Here is an 18,831-nt window from a genome sequence, read left to right as displayed (position 1 = left end):
TTTTTAATTTCTACGGGATACATTTTTCCAACGTGATCAGGGGCCTTATTCGAGATGCACAACTGTCAAATTTCGCGTCCACATCAAATCAACACTTGATTCTATCGCATGTTGATTGTATCAAGTGTTGATTCTATCAACTGTGGATATTATCATTTGGAACAATCAAAACTCATTCATAGAAAAAATAATCAAACAAAAATCAACTTTGTTTATTATTACTATATAGTTTGAAATGGCTCTGAACTCGAAGTGGTTCGGTTTGATTTGATTGTCACCTGACTGTGGATTGCTAATGTCAAATTTTGACAAGTGTTGATTTTATTGCTAGACTTTTTTGTCCATGGGCTTGGGCACCATCTTGGATTTTTTGACGTACGACAGGGAATACCCTTCCTTTCCTACAATATATGGCATAGAGTAAAGCGTCTTTTTTTTTTAATCATAAGTTTACAGGAATCAGCGACATCTTGTATTCGATAGGATAAGTAATGCGCTATGAACAATGCGGCGGCGAGTAGTGAAACTGTACCTGACAACGTCAATCAATTAAAAAGTGACCACACAGTTGATGGTCGATAAAGGCGATTATTAATTGAATTTTAACGACAATAAAGAACTATTGACATGCGATCTTTCAGTTGAACCCACACCTACACGGCGAATAATGCTCGCTCCACATATTCTCCTATAAACGCTCAAAATTGTAAAAAAAATTGATGCAGTTTACTCCGCACCCAGTCTCAAGTTGCTTCTAAACCACGTTCACGAACCAAGTTGTAACCTAACACATCTGTAAATATAAGGCATATGATTTAGAGATAAAGTCCGTTTTTTTTTTAAATTACGAGATGGTTCATGTTTTTTATTACTATAAAAATAATACTACATTTGTCAATTTTTTTTTCTGTATTGCGCTATTACATAATGCATAAAATTGATATAAAGATAGGTACCATAGTAGCTCGCTCACTTGGTCTATCAACAACTATTTTAATGCTCTTTGTACTCTCATACGCGACCCCATTGTATGTACAGTCGCCATCAGATATATCGGAACGCATGTATGAGATCTCAAATTATTAAGATAAGACCTACTGTACTGTCTATATTACTTACCAAGACCTAAGTACCTATTATTTATATGTACCTACACAAAGAGAATTCCTATGTTAAAAGGAGATTAAATACATATTTTGTTATTCAACTACAAATAAAATAAAATTTATCTTTTTCAGTTAACACATTTTTTACCGATTTCTTTAATAAAATAAACCATTAAAGTGTCATGTGACTATATTTCATTGTCTTCGGTGTAGATTATTTACTGATGTTTCAATTTCCTGTATCAGTTTGGTACCAGGAAATATAAAAACTACACCTCTTCAAAAACTTTGCTGGTAGTTCGACATCTGTAAGTTTAAATATAAAACATGATAAAAACACTTAAGTCAAAAACGTATACATAAAATATTTGCCCTATATTCTGGTCGCTCGGTAGGGTGCTCAGAAGGCTGGGTGCATTTCCGTGCTGGTTAACAATGCTGATCCTCTGGTCACCAGAAGCCTATATAAGGCGCTCTCATAGAGCCACGCTAGTGCCCTAGAGTTTCAAATTCAACCCCAAGTGCGACAAATATGTAGTTAAGGGTTTAAATTCTGGATCAAGAACATGGAATACTGTTCGCTAGTAAGGCCATAGGTATTAGAAAAAAATAATAGTAGGAGACGGCCGTGGACATGGTAGGTGGTACAGGTGGGCCAGGCAAGCTCTGAAATTATGCACCTATTTTACTATAACTTTGTTCACCTGTGTATATTTACTGTTTCCATGATAATCATTTTTAATATGTAGCCCGTGTAATCGGGCTGTATCATTGGTCTCATATTTTTTAACACAAAATCATAATTTTAATTCAATAATTAATGGTGTTTTACATATTAATCATTAATTCATTAATGTACCTATTTTGCAAAATTTTCTTGCATATAATAATATTGTTTACTTCAATTGACGTGTTTATTATTTTCGTTACTATGTCAACGTTAATATTTAAAATTATAACGTGAAGGTTGAGTCCGCAGTACAGTTACAGTTTACGTACATAGTGGCATTAGCACAGTCGGATTAGGACCAAACTCGAAATGTCTGAACAGTCATGAAATTTGGTATGTATATACGTTAAAGGCCCCTTTTTCATGCCCTTTGACATTTGGGGACCTCGAGGAACCGCAGCCATCTTGGAAAATGTGGACCACCAGGAGAAATTCGCGTTTTACTCTAAATCTACGTTCTTTATTCAATAGTCGTGTAAGGCAACATTCAAGCTTATAAAATTCTACATAAAATAGTTTTAGACATCTTTGTGAAAAAAAATGATCTTGCTTTAATAAATACTTGCTAAACCCAGATTTAGCCCTTATACCCTTTCATGGGATATTCTCTTAATAGGAAACTTGGAAGAATAAAAATTCCACTTTTAACTATACATTTGTACATAATCTACCCCAATATCAATATTTTACTTGACTGCAACTTAACCAGAAAGTAGGGTTATGGGTATAAGTACTGAGGATTCAGGACAGCCTGTAGCTTAGGGTACTGGACGGATTTTTTAAATGACGTATTATTTAGCCCTAAACTTTTTTCTTCCGTTAATTTTAATAACTTTGTATTGCATAGCACTTGTATACTAACTGTGGATCTACTGATGTCTGTTTTACTGTACTCCGCTCAATAGTTTAGGCGCTAGAAGAAAAAATATGATTTAATATTCGGAGTCCTCTCAAGGCGGCTGTATTGAATTTTCTTTAATAGAACAAGTAAAAGTAGATTGTGAATGGCAAGAGGAATCTAACGATACGTCATTTAAAAAAATCCGTCCAGTATCCTAATACCTAGCTACTGGGTGTACTGAAACATCAGTACTTACACCCATAACACTTCTTTCTGGTTTAGTCGCAGTAGAGTAAAATGTTAATATTGGGGTAGACCACGTACAAATGTATAGTTAAAAATATAATTCATATTCCTCCGAGTTTCCTTTTAAGAGAATGTCCCCTGGAAGTGTATAAGCGTTAAACTTAGATTCAGCAAGTATTTTCTATAACAAGATGTATTGTTCCGCAAAGATATCGAGGACTTTTTTGTGTAGAATTTAATAAGTTTTAATGTTGACTGTTGCGTTGATGGTACACATTTCCCAAGATGGCTCGGATTCCTCAAGGTCCCCAAATGTTAAATGGTTTGGGCATGAAAAAGGGGCCTTTAATTTATATACATAATAAATTTCATGACTGTTACAGAGATTTCGAGGTTGGTCCTAATCCGATTATGCTACATTGTGCGCAGCAAATTCGGTTCTCCATACAAATGTAGTTTCGCTCTCATTTTAAATCGGCTAGCTAGATTGCTCTGAAACTTTGTACTTACAATAGGATATGGTATGTCTATGCCTATAATTAATTTAAAACATAAATGTGAAATGAGAGCCAATTAAGTTCAATATTAAGAATATGTGTCGTTGTTGACTCGCCGACAACGGAATTGAGATCTATATGGGTGCCATGTTCTGTGCTGTGTAGAAAATCCTGAAATTATAAAGGATTTGTCTTGGCTAGTTTTTACGTATAGGCTACGTATCACCGAAACGTCACAAACACCACGAAGGTTCGGCTTGTACGGGCCCTCGTTTTTCCTATATTTACGCTGCGGAGACCTGGACTATCCGAAAGACAGAGGAGAAGACGATAGACGCCCTAGAAATATGGTGCTGGAGGAAAATGCTGGGGATATCCTGGACCGAGTTTCGGACTAATGTCTCCATCCTTAAAGAACTCCGTATCAAGCAGCGCCTTCCGACTCTCGTAAAGACCCGCATACTCAGTTTTTTCGGTCACGTCTCGAGGAGGAACAACGACTCCATAGAGCGTCTAGTGGTGCAGGGTAGAGCAAACGGAAAAAGACCGCGCAAAAGGCCACCTATGCGATGGACTGACCAAATCAAATCTGCCATGAAGGGTCCCCTGAACGCATTTGCCAGAATGGCCCCCAACCGCGAAAAATGGCGAGAAATCGTACGGCAAGCAACATCTGCGCCTGATATCAGCAGTTGACCACGACGCTCTGCAAAGAGTACAACGACAAAGAAGAAGAAGACGTATCATATTTGTCTAAAATTTGGTTTGTTGGTACACACACAAGGGATAGTCTCTAGCTAGGTACGGGGTGCCACACTCGTCAGCGCGACGGCGATATTTTTTACCTTTTACCTAAAAATCTCAAATTTGTGTACGGGCTCAGCTCCTGTTTCGTCTTAAGCCTAAATTTAACAGATTCTGACTCACAGGGGGCTTTGAGCATGCTGTTGCGTTCGTTTTCAAATTTTGAAAAAAAAAAACTAGCCTAACAACACAATAAATGCTTGTTTTTCCGCATTCTTCACTATATCTCCCAGTCTCACTACTATCTGACCTTCTAACCCAGAGGGGAAAATATACCTTATTGGGGATACTCCATCTTCCTCATGATAATATATTTTACTTTACTGAAAAGCAATCGGTACATGTTACAAGATGCACATTGTTAAGAGCCGGGGTTAGAACCCACGACCATTGGTTTTAACATGAAGCTTTGTATATAATTTGTATTTTTATAATAAATCTGTTTTCTTGTTGACATTTTGTGGTATTGTATTGCTTTATTAATATGTTAATTGTCAAGATATTTTTTCATCCAGGACAATTGTCACATGCGTCACATGTACGTTTTTATGATAGATCTACATCGACGCAACTGCATGTCATTGTCAAAGAGCATATAATCACTACGTTTTAAGAGACGGGACTTCCATACTAGCGAGTGGAATCAGTTTGTTTCGCAAATCATTACCAAAATGTACGACAAAGAACTGTCAAAGAACCATAGGACCAACATAAGCGATTTAAATAGTGTAGTACGCTACACGCTTACGATTCTTATCGATATCGATAAAATGGGGAGGGTTAAAACATAGGCTCCTGTCTACAAATTCTGTACTCGAAATCAGGTTAGCATCGAGTCCACATTTAAGTTGTATGTTATATAGTGGATAGTTCTTAATTGGACTACTATCTGGTCGGGCTTAATGTGGACCCGAATTATTTTAATACAGTTTTTAAGTCGTGTTTTTTTTATTTTATTAAATGCTTGATTTTCATAATGATGTGCACATACATGTTTGAATAAATGTAACTTTTCTATGGGAAGATGTATCAGGTCTTCGTTCCCAACAAATTTGGCCCACTGCCTGCATCTGAAAACATACAGCCTTGGAAAACATGACTTTATCTACAGTTTATATTCCATGTGTTTGCTAATGAGATGATCAACTGATTATTTCGCGCTAATATGCATCTATAAATCATGTTTTTCGGCATCCAGTTATCAACAACCCTTTATCAATGCTTTAACTTTTTATGTATTTATATGTCTGTTAATCATGAGAACGGGTCTGGCCTTGTTGGCAGCGACCCTGCCTATGAAGCCGATGGTCCCAGGTTCAAATCCTGGAACGGGCATTTATTAGTGTGATGAGCATGAATATTTGTTCCTGAGACATGGGTATTTCCTATGTATTTATAAATACTTATAAATTAGGTCTATGTACATATATATATATATATATATATATATATATATATATATACATTATTACACAAACTGACTTAGTACTAAAGTATGAATGGCATGTGTTGTGGGTATATATATATATATACATATATTGTTGTCTAAGTACCCACAACACATGCCATTCATACTTTAGTACTAAGTCAGTTTATGTAATAATGTCCTATAATATTTCTTTATTTATCATAAAAACAGAGATTAATTTTCTTACATTTTAGGTTAATATATTAAATAATCACTAGATAAAAAAAATATGTTAACTAATGACCATTAATGCATAAGTAATAGATAATTTATGCATTATTAATCTTCGACGAATTAATTATGGTCATATTGCATGCTAGTTCTAAGGAAATTTCACATATTTAATTTAATTATTTACACTGATATACAAATAAAACTACAGTTATCGATAGTTATAGTACATCCCTTGTTCACATAGCTCTGCTGACCCAACATAAGGTCAGAAGTATCTAAAGCAATACTTACCAGTCTTCATCCAAGGGAAATTTCGCCATAAAATCCCTTTTTTCGTGATTTTCTCGAGTGGCTCGCTTGCCACATATTTCACACTTACTAAACCGTTTTCTCGCTGGCATTGTAACAAACTCGCTCTTTACTCTGATCACGGTTGACTATTTTCGATTTTTTCACTAAATAATAAAGAAATTACACGAAATACCCGAACAAAACATTGAAGCCTTCAAAACAAACAAAGCAATTAGGCTGACAGTAGACTTGATGTAAACTTGACAGAATAAATAGCACTGACGTTTTCTTTTTCTTCGTTGGCAATGATTTGCGAAACAAATTCCATACAAAACTTTTTTCTTCCTAGTTGCGTCAGCCTGATCGGAATTTGGCAGCTAACTCCATCTTGCGTCCAGTAGAAGAATCAAAATCGTACAGAAAAAACTACTCTCTGCCTTAGGATCCCCTTTTAAATGTCATAAATCCAAACATGGCAGCCATACCCATCGACAAAAAAGTCTACCGTTGATCTAATTTCATTTGACAGTTAACTAATACGTATTCGACACGCTTATATTTGACAACTAGAATCCTGACTAGAGCTGGGACTGCGTACCAAAAGTACGTCTCTGTTACTCGTACCAAAAGTACGTCTAAAATACCAGTTTTACGAGTATGACCCCCAATTTAGGCAGTTTACGTATTTGCCGTGCTTAGGCGTCTTACAAATAAGGATTATTTATACAAATATCGACTTATTATTTCGGTAAGGGTCGGAAATATGGTGACGTTTTGAGTGAAGGCTATGAATATATTGTCATATTTTTGTTATATATTATTACATTATTTTTAGATACAACAGACACCCAGACGACCATCTGTTAACAAAATTTTATTTTACCTAAAGTAACGGTAAGAATGGAGGTACGAGGTGATAAAAGTTTCATATTTGTTTTATTTCAGAAATCAAAGTCCGTACTTTTAAATACTCTTCAAGCTAAAAGTAGTCTATTACAAATAACCTGTTCCAAAAACTATTCCGGTACAATGCCCCGCCTCTAGTGTGGATATTGTTCACTGACAGGTGGTGATAATAGCAATTCGACAAGTCACAATATTTCTCACATCAAATGGAAATCAACACGAAACGTCACTTTTAGCATGTCGAATAAGGGCCCAGGTATTAGTAGATTAATTTATTTTTACAGGTGTAATAGTCATCTTTAGATTGCAGCTTGTCCGTTTCGCTACCGTCACATGGGCGTAAGGTGAATATTTTATTCACTATTCACAATTTTTTATCATACAATACTTCTTGGGGTTACGAAACGGCCAAGCGACATATTTTGACTAAGGCGTAGAGTTTGTGAAGTTAGGACTTGTAGAGTTAGAAGCTTGGCTCTACAAGAGATCAGTACCCCTAGTGTACATTTATTTGATGGCGTTAAGTCTCATTTTGTATCGGATTTTGAGTTTCCTAAACGTTCCGCTTGGCGCGCTGTTTCTAAATCCCATACTGATGACTTAACGCAAACGCGTACGTCACGTTTCGCTATCGAATAAATTTACACTAGGGGTACTGATAACTTTTTGACAGTGCGAGCTTTATGGATTCATCTTGGTAAAATTTTACATAAAAATGTTTTTGATGGGATATCACTTCTTTTTGTAGGTTGCTTATGACAATCTTTCATCCCCTAATTTAAAGGGTTGGGAGTGATTTACTATTAAAAATCCTGAAATACGTATATTTTATACAATCTGATTTTTTACTAATTCCCCAGACAAACTTCAACAACTTCCCTTCCCTTCACCCTTTTTCCCTCCGAACGTCCTTTTTCTCCCATCTTTCTCCCTTACGGGTTGATTTTGGTCTTGAAAACTATTCTATATCCTTCCCCATAACAAAAACTATCTATATACCAAATTTCAACTAAATCAGTCCAGTGGTTATTGATTTTCCATACAAAATTCTACCCCCCTTTTCTTCCCTTTAGGTAAGGTAAGGTAGTAAGGTTCTTAGCAGCACTAGATTGGTTGCACTATTTATGTAGGATGTTGTTCCGTGAAACCAGAAGTTATTATAGACCTGTCTATTGTAATTTCGTAATATTTGGCGCACTTGTTATACGGAAGTTCTCACCATTGTAGTTGTTGCTTCATCCGTTGCTGGTTCATAGTTGGCCATTTGGTTGCATATTATATTGATATGGTATGTACGGTTTTTGTTTGTACTATAGAGACCTCTTGCGTCGAATCATGTGCCCTATGAATGATAGTTCATTTTTATACGGAGTTAGCTAGCTTCTCCAAGGTCTTCGTTAGTGGTCAGGAAGAAGATAGTAAGTGGGCATAACAGTATATTTATTTGGTAAAATATTGATCAATTTTAGGAAAAAGTCATAAAAAGGCAAATTATATACGACTAGATTCCTATTTGTATTCATAAAATATAAGACGGCGGATGAACGTAGAGAATAGATTGAGCGAAGCAATATCGTTGCACGTGTCGTATTTAGTAAACATTAGGTATGAATAAATAAATCAAGTATTAAAAACACAACAACGTAATACGTATAAAACTTAAAATCTAAATCTAAAAATAAATAAAACTAATCTTAAAATAAATAATTAAAAACTATCCCCCTGCGGCATGGTGCCGTAGATGCTGGCAGCATTTCCTCGTTGTATCGCAATACTTATTCTGAATAAATTCAATTTTAAAATGCCAATACATTCAAGAACCTCGAGTAGATCTCAGTATTCAACTCGTTGAACGCCGCCGCCGTGCCGTAATTTTACATATTTAAATCGATCACATGTGCCTCGCGCGGTAGCCAAAGACAGAGTACAAAGATTTTTTTTAGTTATGTTTTAAATAATAGGTAAGTAGGTAAAATTAAATTATACGTTAATTTATTATTTGAGATATGGCTATGAGATATACTTTGTGATTTTCTACGCCTCCATCGCGTTGGACTTAGGCTTCAAGATCTGGACTCTACAAGATACCTAATATTATATGTCACTTATTGCTGTCTTGACTGCCGAATGTCGCGAGTCGTGACTGAAATTGCTATCAGAGAATCACCAGACAGGTAAACTTCTTTTACAGTAAATATTGTGCTACTGTACCGCTCTAGTGCGGTAACAAGCACTATACGTGCGTATGTCGAAAACTAAAGGTACCGTAAAACGTTGTACAATTTAATACACGTGCGAAAAGTTAATTCGCAGCTCGTGTCCCTTCGGTCATGCTGTAATTTATCGCCACTCGTTGCGAATTTTCTACTCTTCGCACTTTTACCGTAATGTATTAATTGCACACGAAAAATTTTACCTGCAAGTAAAATGTTTTAGCAAACGCATAATTGTATTTTTTATATTATTGTTACAAGTTTTTACAAAGGCAAACGCAATGAATAGGATCACTCGGTATCTAGATAATATTTGCAAGAACAGACTCCAACCATAACCTTAGGTACTAGGTTAAAGTTGGCTCGATGACACCTACGCTTTGGCAAACATTTCATTTTTGGCACAAGTTTTTATCGCTGACTGTACTTTTCTTACCACAGGCAACTAATACTCAAGACAATTCTAAAAACTCCAAACAAAATGAGATTGCGCTGTTTCATCAGAGTTTCACATTATGGCCGCGTCCTGTGTCTCTATCATTAGGTACCGTAATACCTATTGAATTGTCACCCGACTTACATATGTATGCAAGTTTTCAGCTCAATCAGAAATCGGAAAGTGGGTCAAATTTAGCATCCAATATTCGACACACACTAACAAACTTACATAAGTAATGACAAAGCTTGTAAAAATCACGAAAACATGTCTAATTTGTATTTAACGTTAGTTGTATATCATTATCCTGTATACTACAGTATACAATTATGAAATAGCTAATAATATTGCCAAGGGATGTGACGGACTAAATTTTAAACGAAACTATATTTTAGAGTCCGTTACAAGTTTCGCGCGGCGCACTATATCTTTTGTTTCCTTCTTATTTCCTGGCTTTACGCCCTCTTAACAGTTTCTATTGCCCGTTACTTACCTAATGCTTTGTAAGTAAAGTTCCAAGAAACAAGATGTTCTTTGTTCCCATACTGAAAACCATTTTTGTTTCAGGGATTTCGCGGAAAAACTCCTCGTGAAAAAAACATTTTAAAATAAAAGCAGATTTTTAAAAGTAATGTTTCTTGAATGTGCATCTAATTTAATGCAATTAGAAACATGGCGGTGGACGTGGAAGCATCGCCGAATATAACACAAACGCTCTCCACCCTCCTACAGGAAATGTTTAGAGCGACCGACGATGCAGACAATAATCGCACAACCGTTGATCTATCCCAGTTTCTCTCCGCAATGAAAGTACAAACCCGGAATACCACACACGATCATCTTGATTTTGGAGCGATAGTTAAGTTGGTAGATGGGTTAAGGAACAAGCTGAACTTGACAAAATCTTCGGAAGTTTCCTGCAATTACTGTTCCGGCAGCTTCCGCGATGTCGTACTGGCATATAACGGCATGCATGGATACTTTAGCCTTTTTGTAAGTATTTTCTAATATTAAGAAATATCTATCCACCGGCCGATTCGTAAGACTAAGCACAAGATTTACACTCATTTGTATGTATTTATTTGTACTTTAGATAAGAATGTAACGCATGTATTTATACATTCGGTATCCTCACGATCTCATAAAAAACCGGCCAAGAGCATGTCGGGCCACGCTCAGTGCAGAGGTTCCGTAGTTACTCTTCCGTCACAATAAGCTAAACTGGAGCTTAAAGTATAGTAAATTGTTAACCAAGGGATGAAACGGTACCTTTCACGCGAGTTAAACAAATAGGCAAATTTGCATAATCAGTACCTAATTAAAGTAAGTTTTTTACTATGAAGGGGAAACTTTTTGCGATAACTCAAAAACAGCTAAACTGCTCATATCCGCTATAGTTTTCGTTTAATGTCTTTCTTAAGCTCTACTTCCACAATTTTTTTCATATTTTTTGGACCTATGGTTCAAAAGTTAGAGGCGGGGACACATTTCGTTTTTCTTTCGGAGCGATTATCTCCGAATATATACACTTTATCAAAAAATGTTTGTTGAAGACCCCAATTAGTTTTGAAAGACCTTTCCAACAATACCCCACACTGTAGGGTTGAAGAAAAAAAAATGTAGGGGAGGTACCCTCAAAAAAATTAAATTTTTAGATTTTATTGTACGACTTTGTCGGCTTTATTGATTTATATATCCATGCCGAATTTCATCTTTCTAGCACTAACGACCACGGAGCAAAGCCTCGGACAGACATACAGACAGACAGACGGACATGGCGAAACTATAAGGGTTCCTAGTTGACTACGGAACCCTAAAAAAACGGTTGTCTGTAAAGTCGGTTTACTGACGATAGTTGAACGTGACAACGTCATAAGAAAATACTGATGGAATGGTTTCATTTTTCAAAAGAAAATTTTAATTTTATTTGTTCGATAGATTTGTATGGATATAGAGAAGGAGGTAAATGGAAATCACAATTGAATTGATCAAGTTACATTTATTTGTACGCATAAATACAATTGCTGCCGAACGCGGAGGCCGATTGTGCCTCTTTGTCGCTCGTTGCGCGCTCTCGCTTGCACTTCAAGCCTTAAATGGAACGCCTCAGAGCGAGGTAACGCCGCATGAGTCATGTTTTTTCGTGCGTGCAGCCGACTCCATCGAATTATAAGACGTTGTCACGTCAAAAAATCAAGTAACAACTAATAAAAATAGAATTACAACCTACTAACCAGACCTACGTTCTAAGGGGACGAAAAAAAAACTCTTAATTAGGTACTTCTTTTATAGTGCTATTTTAGTTAAACCCACGATAACTACTTGATTCTCAAACGGTTACTTGAGCTAAGGGAAACCAATGAAAAATTGTAATAATTTTGATTATATAGTTATATGTTTCATGTCTGTGGGACGACTGCCAACATCCGAAGCCTGTGAAAAACTTTTAATATTGCGAATAACCGAAGTAGACGCAAAGTTTCACCGTGGCACAAATCATCATTAAGAGGACAGATTTTATATGAAAACGTAATAAACAAAATGTGTTACCTAATAAGGTATTTAAAAGCAGCTTCTATATGTATACTGTTTATTCTTTTATCTCTATTTTTAAAATGTATTGTTAACAAATAAATCGATTAAATAGAATTTGACTCGAATTTATAAGTTAGTACATAATAAATTCAGATAACACCCTTAATAAAATAGTTTCGTAAGAAAATGACTGATATAACAGAATTAATAAATTTAGTCACCCAAGTGTGATGGTTATGCTGTAAATTCTTCACAATAGGTACTCGTATATAAAATTGCCTGAGTTTACCAAAAGTAAGGATAACCAAGCTCTCCAGAACCGAACGACAAACACACCCGGGTTGGGTTTCGGACACTTGGTGTCATGTTGCGGGACAATTTACTAATTGACGACTAATTCATGTTGACCGTCATGGTTTGTTTGTGAACACCCACGCTGTGCCAAATAATCCTGTAATGAACGATCAAAAAGGATTACTTCATATTATTTTGTAAGAGAGAGCTGAACGCTTTACAGGATTAATAGTACCTGTTGGTTCTGAATTAACAAAATGCGATTGGTAAGTTTCATAAATTTCCCACTCAGAATAAGTAGATACAATGGGATCCAATTGTGCTTTTATAATTTTTAAGCTAATCCGAGTCGCAAATACGAATTCTAATTACATACACACAATACCTAAACTAAATAATGTGTATGTAGCTTAGACGATTTTATAGTATAGACGTTTAAGTAATTAAAAGTTTTCTGCTCATTTCCTGTTTGAACTTGGTCCGCTCCCAATGTTAGAGGTAAAAATTCGCATCCATCATTTAATTTAGTCGCTGTTTGGTTTCATCAAGTTTTACCAGGCATTCAACTCGGACATTCATTAATAATGGTTATATTAGAAAAGGCTTTTATATAAAGAGGAAAGTTTTTACAACTCAGTAAATATGGATGAAAATTTAAGCTCTTGTTCATTAACGGAAGCGCTGGAGAAAATAAAATGACTTTTAAGCGAGAGCAAACTTTGTTTTTTATAAGTGCTGATTTTGAGTTCCGAGCACTAGTAAGAATTTAAAAGTCTATTTTCCGATTCTAATATTGAGTGTTGCGAGCGAATCTCAAAAGGCGAGTAGTGTGAATAACTTAGCGCCATTTGCATTATCCCACTAACCCGGGGTTAAGCGGTTAAACCGTTAACATAGTGTTAAATTGTACAGGTAACCATGGTAACTCCAGGTTTAACAGGTTAACCCGGGTAAGTGGGATGGTCCAGGTGGCGTGTGAATGTCTCCTAGGTGTGTGTTTATGTGGTACAGACAACTTTCCACCGCTGTATCAAAAATACTTTAAAATAGGTACAACAATAAAAAGAGAAATTAATTTGATAAGTTGTGTGAGAAAAAGTAAGTTTTGTTATTGCGTTGAGAATTGGATCGTTGTTTTTGGTTAAAGTACTCCTACATTGCGCTCGTTTGAGTAGAATTGACATGCTCTGCAAGTACTCCTCGTAAGCGGATCCGTGTTACGGCATTCGAGGGCTCCGGAGTATCGTGAACTATACGTTAGGAAACTTATTATGTAACTACAGCATTTGATTTCCTTTTGGACTCTAATCCATCGCCGATCTTCGTCATCAACTCATATTTAATAGAATATAATCCTTTGCCTTTGCAGGTTTGTTTCTTTGGTAGCCTGGCAAACGCTCTGAACGTTGCGGTGTTGACGCGGCGCGACCTGGCCGCGGCGCCAATCAACCGGCTGCTCAAGTGGCTGGCCGTGGCTGACGTGTTCGTCATGCTGGAGTACGTGCCCTTCGCCGTCTACAGGTACCTGGTGAGTACCCTGGTGAGTCCATACCATTCCCAGCTGTTGAACTTCAAGCTGATAGTCAGGACTGTCAAGGTCAAGTCACTGACGGTGGCCTACGATTCGTCAATTACAGGCAGATTAGATTACAATTCGATTCATTTCAATTTATTTGCATCAGACATAATTAGTGCATAGAAATGTTAGTAACAAACAAAAATCAATTGACCCAAGAATTCATGCAATTACCATACTAATTAAAACCGTTGAAAGAACAGTCCCCTTAAAGTCCGCAGCTGTCGGATGCGTAAACACACACAATTACTGCCACTTATCACATGCCTGTCTACATTTCTTGGAATCTGCGCTGAAACGCTTTTGTGTGCGAATAATTAATTTTTCTAAAATTCGTGTTTTAATGGCAGAACTGAAAAACGAAAACCGGTCTCCGGTAATGTTTGTTAAGTTTACACAATACAGTCCTAATTATTATAATAGTTTTGTATTATATTATGAATATATAGCCTACCAAACTCAAGAGGGATTTAACAAGTATCCGATTCCTTGTCTGCCTTGGATTACATTTAACGGAAACTTTCATTATTAATAGCTAAATGCTTATCTAATCACTTTGTAATCGGTGAATGGGCTTGTTACCTGATAGGTACTATGTTAAGATTAAACTTAATTGGAATTTGTTACATCTTTATATTATTTTTACCAGGTTTTACCGGGGCAACGGGAAATGCCGTATAAGTGGGCGGCGTATCTTTTGTTCCACATGCATTTCGCACAAATCTTCCACACGGCTTCCATATGCCTCACGTTGTCCCTCGCTATGTGGAGATATGTTGCTATCAAGTACGTAATCTTATACACCATTTATATTAGCCTATTATATGTGGGTTCAATTGGAGAGAGAAATTTGAATAGTCGTTATTTATTACGTAACATTAAACAGGCAATTAATTGATTACTGGTTACCGAATAATAACACCGGTAGCCCGGTAATCATTTATGATTTATTAAGGTAACAAAACTTATGACTGAGTGCTCAAATCGTTGCCATCCATTATATCTATTACAGCTTATTGCTGTAGGTACGTTCACTAAATATATTTAACTTTTTACTCTGCAGGTATTCGGATATGAGTCACATTTTATGCACAGAGAGGCGATGCAGCACAGCCATACTAAGCAGTTTTATTTTACCGCCTATACTCTGTATTCCGACGTATATGGTAAGAGCCAACCCAATATTCATAAAGCTTTTACGCGAAATTTAACAATCCCTGGAAATGAAACATATACAACCGGCTTAAATGTATTACGACGTGTGAAGTAAAAGCATTTTTTTAGTAAGAAGAACATTTATACTTGACTAAAATCTGATTTATGAAATTATCTTGTAGGTGTTTGACATACATACGGCTGTTGTATTGGAGCCGACGGGCCCCATGGTTCTGTACCACGTTGACGCTGATCAAGAAGGAAAACTCTATCAGATCAACTTTTGGGTGCACGCAGTGGTTATAAAATTGTTACCTTGTTGCATCTTGACAGTGATCAGTCTATGGTTGATACGTGAAGTGTACAGAGCGAACCAGCACCAAAAAAAAGTCAGAGTTTATTCGGCATGTCCGACTAATAGTAAGATGATGAAGAGGCAGTATAAAGCAGATAAGCGGACGGATAGGACGACAAAGATGCTGGTAGCGGTTTTGCTGCTTTTCCTGGTGACAGAAGTACCGCAAGGCGTTTTGGGTTTGCTGAGCGGTGTGCTGGGGCGCTGCTTCTTCAAGCGCTGCTACGACCTCTTTGGGGAGCTGATGGACGCGCTGGCTCTGCTGAATGGTGCCATCAACTTCGTGCTCTACTGCTCGATGTCACGCCAGTTCCGCATGACATTCGGCCAGCTCATGTGGCGTGCACATCTGCACCGCTGGCCCCCACCAACTGCGTCGCATTCCGATGGCCAGACCACGTAAGTTTTAAATTACTAAAATTAATAATAAAGATCACACAGAAAACTATTTCGTTCTAAGTTTCATTTATTTTAAATTGTTGCTCAAGGTCGTGATGTACAAATATAAAAAAACGCGAGTTTCAATTATGAGAAATAAAATCTTCCAATATTATTATTCACGTACACATCTTATAAGATACTAGATAAACTTGCCTTACAATGAAATTCAATTAGAATCAATGCAGTTGCTCTAACTATTCGAATAATAAATAGAACTGTCGTAAGTGCTAAAACGAAGGACCGAACATTGGCTCTAGAAAATCAAAGATAGCCCTTCTGGATTACAACCATATATTATATTCTACTCCGTGGCTATATATATGTACAGATTGTTAAGATGTATAAAGCCGGCATCGGCACGAACGGCCAAAACATGGAATATTGTTTTGAATGAATAAATATTAGGGAAAATCTTATACACATCAACCTAGCCCCAAACTAAGCAAAGTGTGTACTGTGGGTACGAAGCGACGATATACTATACATATTTATATAGATAAATACATGCATATACATAGAAAACAAAACTTATGTATGAATAAGATTTGCGGTGACTTATTTCAGTTCCCTGAACCCTCAGTGTCATAAACTGATAAATGAATGGTTTTAAACTCGTGAAATGAATAACGACTAACGTCAGTGTTTGTCGCGCATTATTTATTAAAATTATTCATATAGATCGCAAACAAAACAAAACACATTTATCTCCAAATATAACTTTAAACTAAGTGGTCTTGAATATATTTAACTTTCTAAACTAACGAATTCTGAAATAATATGGTTAGGTTCAGGTTTCCTCAGTTTTGCTAATAGTTAGTATAACAATAATCGAAGTTGATAACTAATATACAAGCTTAAATATTATTAGTTAGATATCGACACGCACACCTTTTGTTAGTAGGAAACCGTACGAGTAAATAGATTTTAGGAAATTTGTGATTACGTAGAAATCATTGTAATTACCATTATTGAGAGACCCCTTTAAACTACCTACCTAAATAGAAAGTTGAGTAATTACTAAGCGTGAAGCCTGTTTGCGTGTATGACGTGAGTACTTTCTTAATTGGTTGCTTTAATTATTTCAGAGCCAAAACTTCGGTTCCGTGAGGGAAGATCGTACAAGAGAAACGAGCAAACATCTTGCAACAATTTCTGTAAATATTTTATTACCTAGTCTTTATAAAACTAGTCATTTACTATAATTCTTTGTCTAAGTATATTATATGGATTCTATGGCTGAAGGGCAAATAAAATTAATATTTTTATTATTACTAACAAATTTTTAAGAGATACCTAGACTTAATGGGTAATTCTCAGAAAAAGTTAATATCGATTCAAAAGCTGTCTGATTACTTCTTTAATAATAACCTTGGTCTGGTGGATATATTATTAGATCAGAAACTATACTTGGTACGAGTAATTAGATTTATTTTGGACAGATCTCAATATTCCTAAAACTTATTATACAACAGATTATAAAAATTCTTAAAAGTGACAACCAAGCAGATTTAAAGAGTGATAACGCAAATTTAAAAATATTTATTTAAAATTGTATTATTTTCTTTCTTTTAGAGTGTCTATTATGTATTATACATTATTTACCTATGTAATAAAGAGGCTTTAAATCAAATTGAACAGAGAAGCAAAATCTTTAACTATAAGAAATCCGGAAATGTATGCTTAAGAGGAACAAAGCCGATTATATAAAAAAAGGAGTTTTAGATTTTTCCTTTCCGCCACATTTGAATGCCACGTCCTATGCACACCTCTGCATATAAAAAATACAAGTGCGGAAAGTAGGAAGTTTGAATAACGACACGAGTTGCGAATTACCTATTCGCACGTGTATCATATAACGTTTTTCAGTACATATGGCCCTTAAAATTTTAGACATAGGCACAGAAAGTGCTTATTCCCGCACTAGTGTCGGAACGTAGCACCATATGTACTGTAAAAATAGTACAATGGAGCTACTTTCCTTTAAGTGTCGTATTTCATCACTTTTACGCCACCCAGCAACGATGTCTTGTTTCGGACGTTGCCCTTACCAAGCTACTTATTCTGGATTGTTTTCACCCTCTTAGTTCAATTTTAATATTATTCCTGTCTATTATATTCCAATGGAGCGGCTATATTTATTTTCAGCTATCGCAAACATTTTATTTCATTTGTATCTACCTAAATCTCCCTTTGTATGTTAAGTGCCGGAAAAGCCTGTTATTAGAGGCAGAATGGACGTCTTTCAATGACGGCATTTGATATCGTTTTATGAAATCTTTTCTCAAAAGTTAATTGGTTGAAAAGTAAAAAAAAAGTAATTGGGTGGCACGTAACTAAATTTAAATAAAAAACAGTAAATATCAACATGTGGAACTATATTCAATAAATCCAAAATAATGTGTAATAATGTGATCTAAAAAGGATCTATGAATTTTAATGGTGGTTTTCACCATATTCATGTAATATTTCGTTGAAGTTCGAAAAAGGTGATAATTGAACTAATACATGAATAGTTTTTTGGGAACAAGGGAACACAGCTTTTGTTTAGTAGTATTAGTAGTAAACTCTTTATTGTACAAAAATACCTACATATTAAAAGTAACATGCAATTAGTAAGAAGTACAAAGGCGAACTTATCCCTTTGAGGGATCTCTTCCAGTGTCCTCGCGTGCTAATATTGAGACAAAATATTTAAAAACTGAATCACGAGCGAGCGCTTCAAAAAATGGAATTATATTTATATTAATTGATATCTGAAAATCC

General features: G+C 35.8%; 1 protein-coding gene across 1 annotated transcript in view; it reads left to right on the top strand.

The window, feature by feature from the left end:
* Nucleotides 1-17,655, top strand: part of LOC133527750 (G-protein coupled receptor dmsr-1-like) — a 28,432-nt gene extending 10,777 nt beyond the window's left edge. Inside the window, exons 2-7 of the mRNA XM_061864901.1 lie at nt 10,280-10,705; nt 13,911-14,069; nt 14,767-14,903; nt 15,181-15,283; nt 15,455-16,026; nt 17,154-17,655. Coding sequence (XP_061720885.1) covers nt 10,385-10,705; nt 13,911-14,069; nt 14,767-14,903; nt 15,181-15,283; nt 15,455-16,026; nt 17,154-17,175 — 1,314 coding nt within the window. The 5' untranslated portion in view covers nt 10,280-10,384 and the 3' untranslated portion in view covers nt 17,176-17,655. The remainder of the gene's footprint in view (nt 1-10,279; nt 10,706-13,910; nt 14,070-14,766; nt 14,904-15,180; nt 15,284-15,454; nt 16,027-17,153) is intronic.
* The last annotated feature ends 1,176 nt before the right edge of the window (nt 17,656-18,831 follow it).

Source organism: Cydia pomonella, chromosome 18 (genome assembly GCF_033807575.1).
Source record: "Cydia pomonella isolate Wapato2018A chromosome 18, ilCydPomo1, whole genome shotgun sequence".
In the NCBI taxonomy this organism is placed as follows: Eukaryota; Metazoa; Arthropoda; class Insecta; order Lepidoptera; family Tortricidae; genus Cydia; species Cydia pomonella.
Note: the sequence above shows the minus strand (reverse complement) of the source record. Positions and strands in the feature narration are given on the sequence as shown.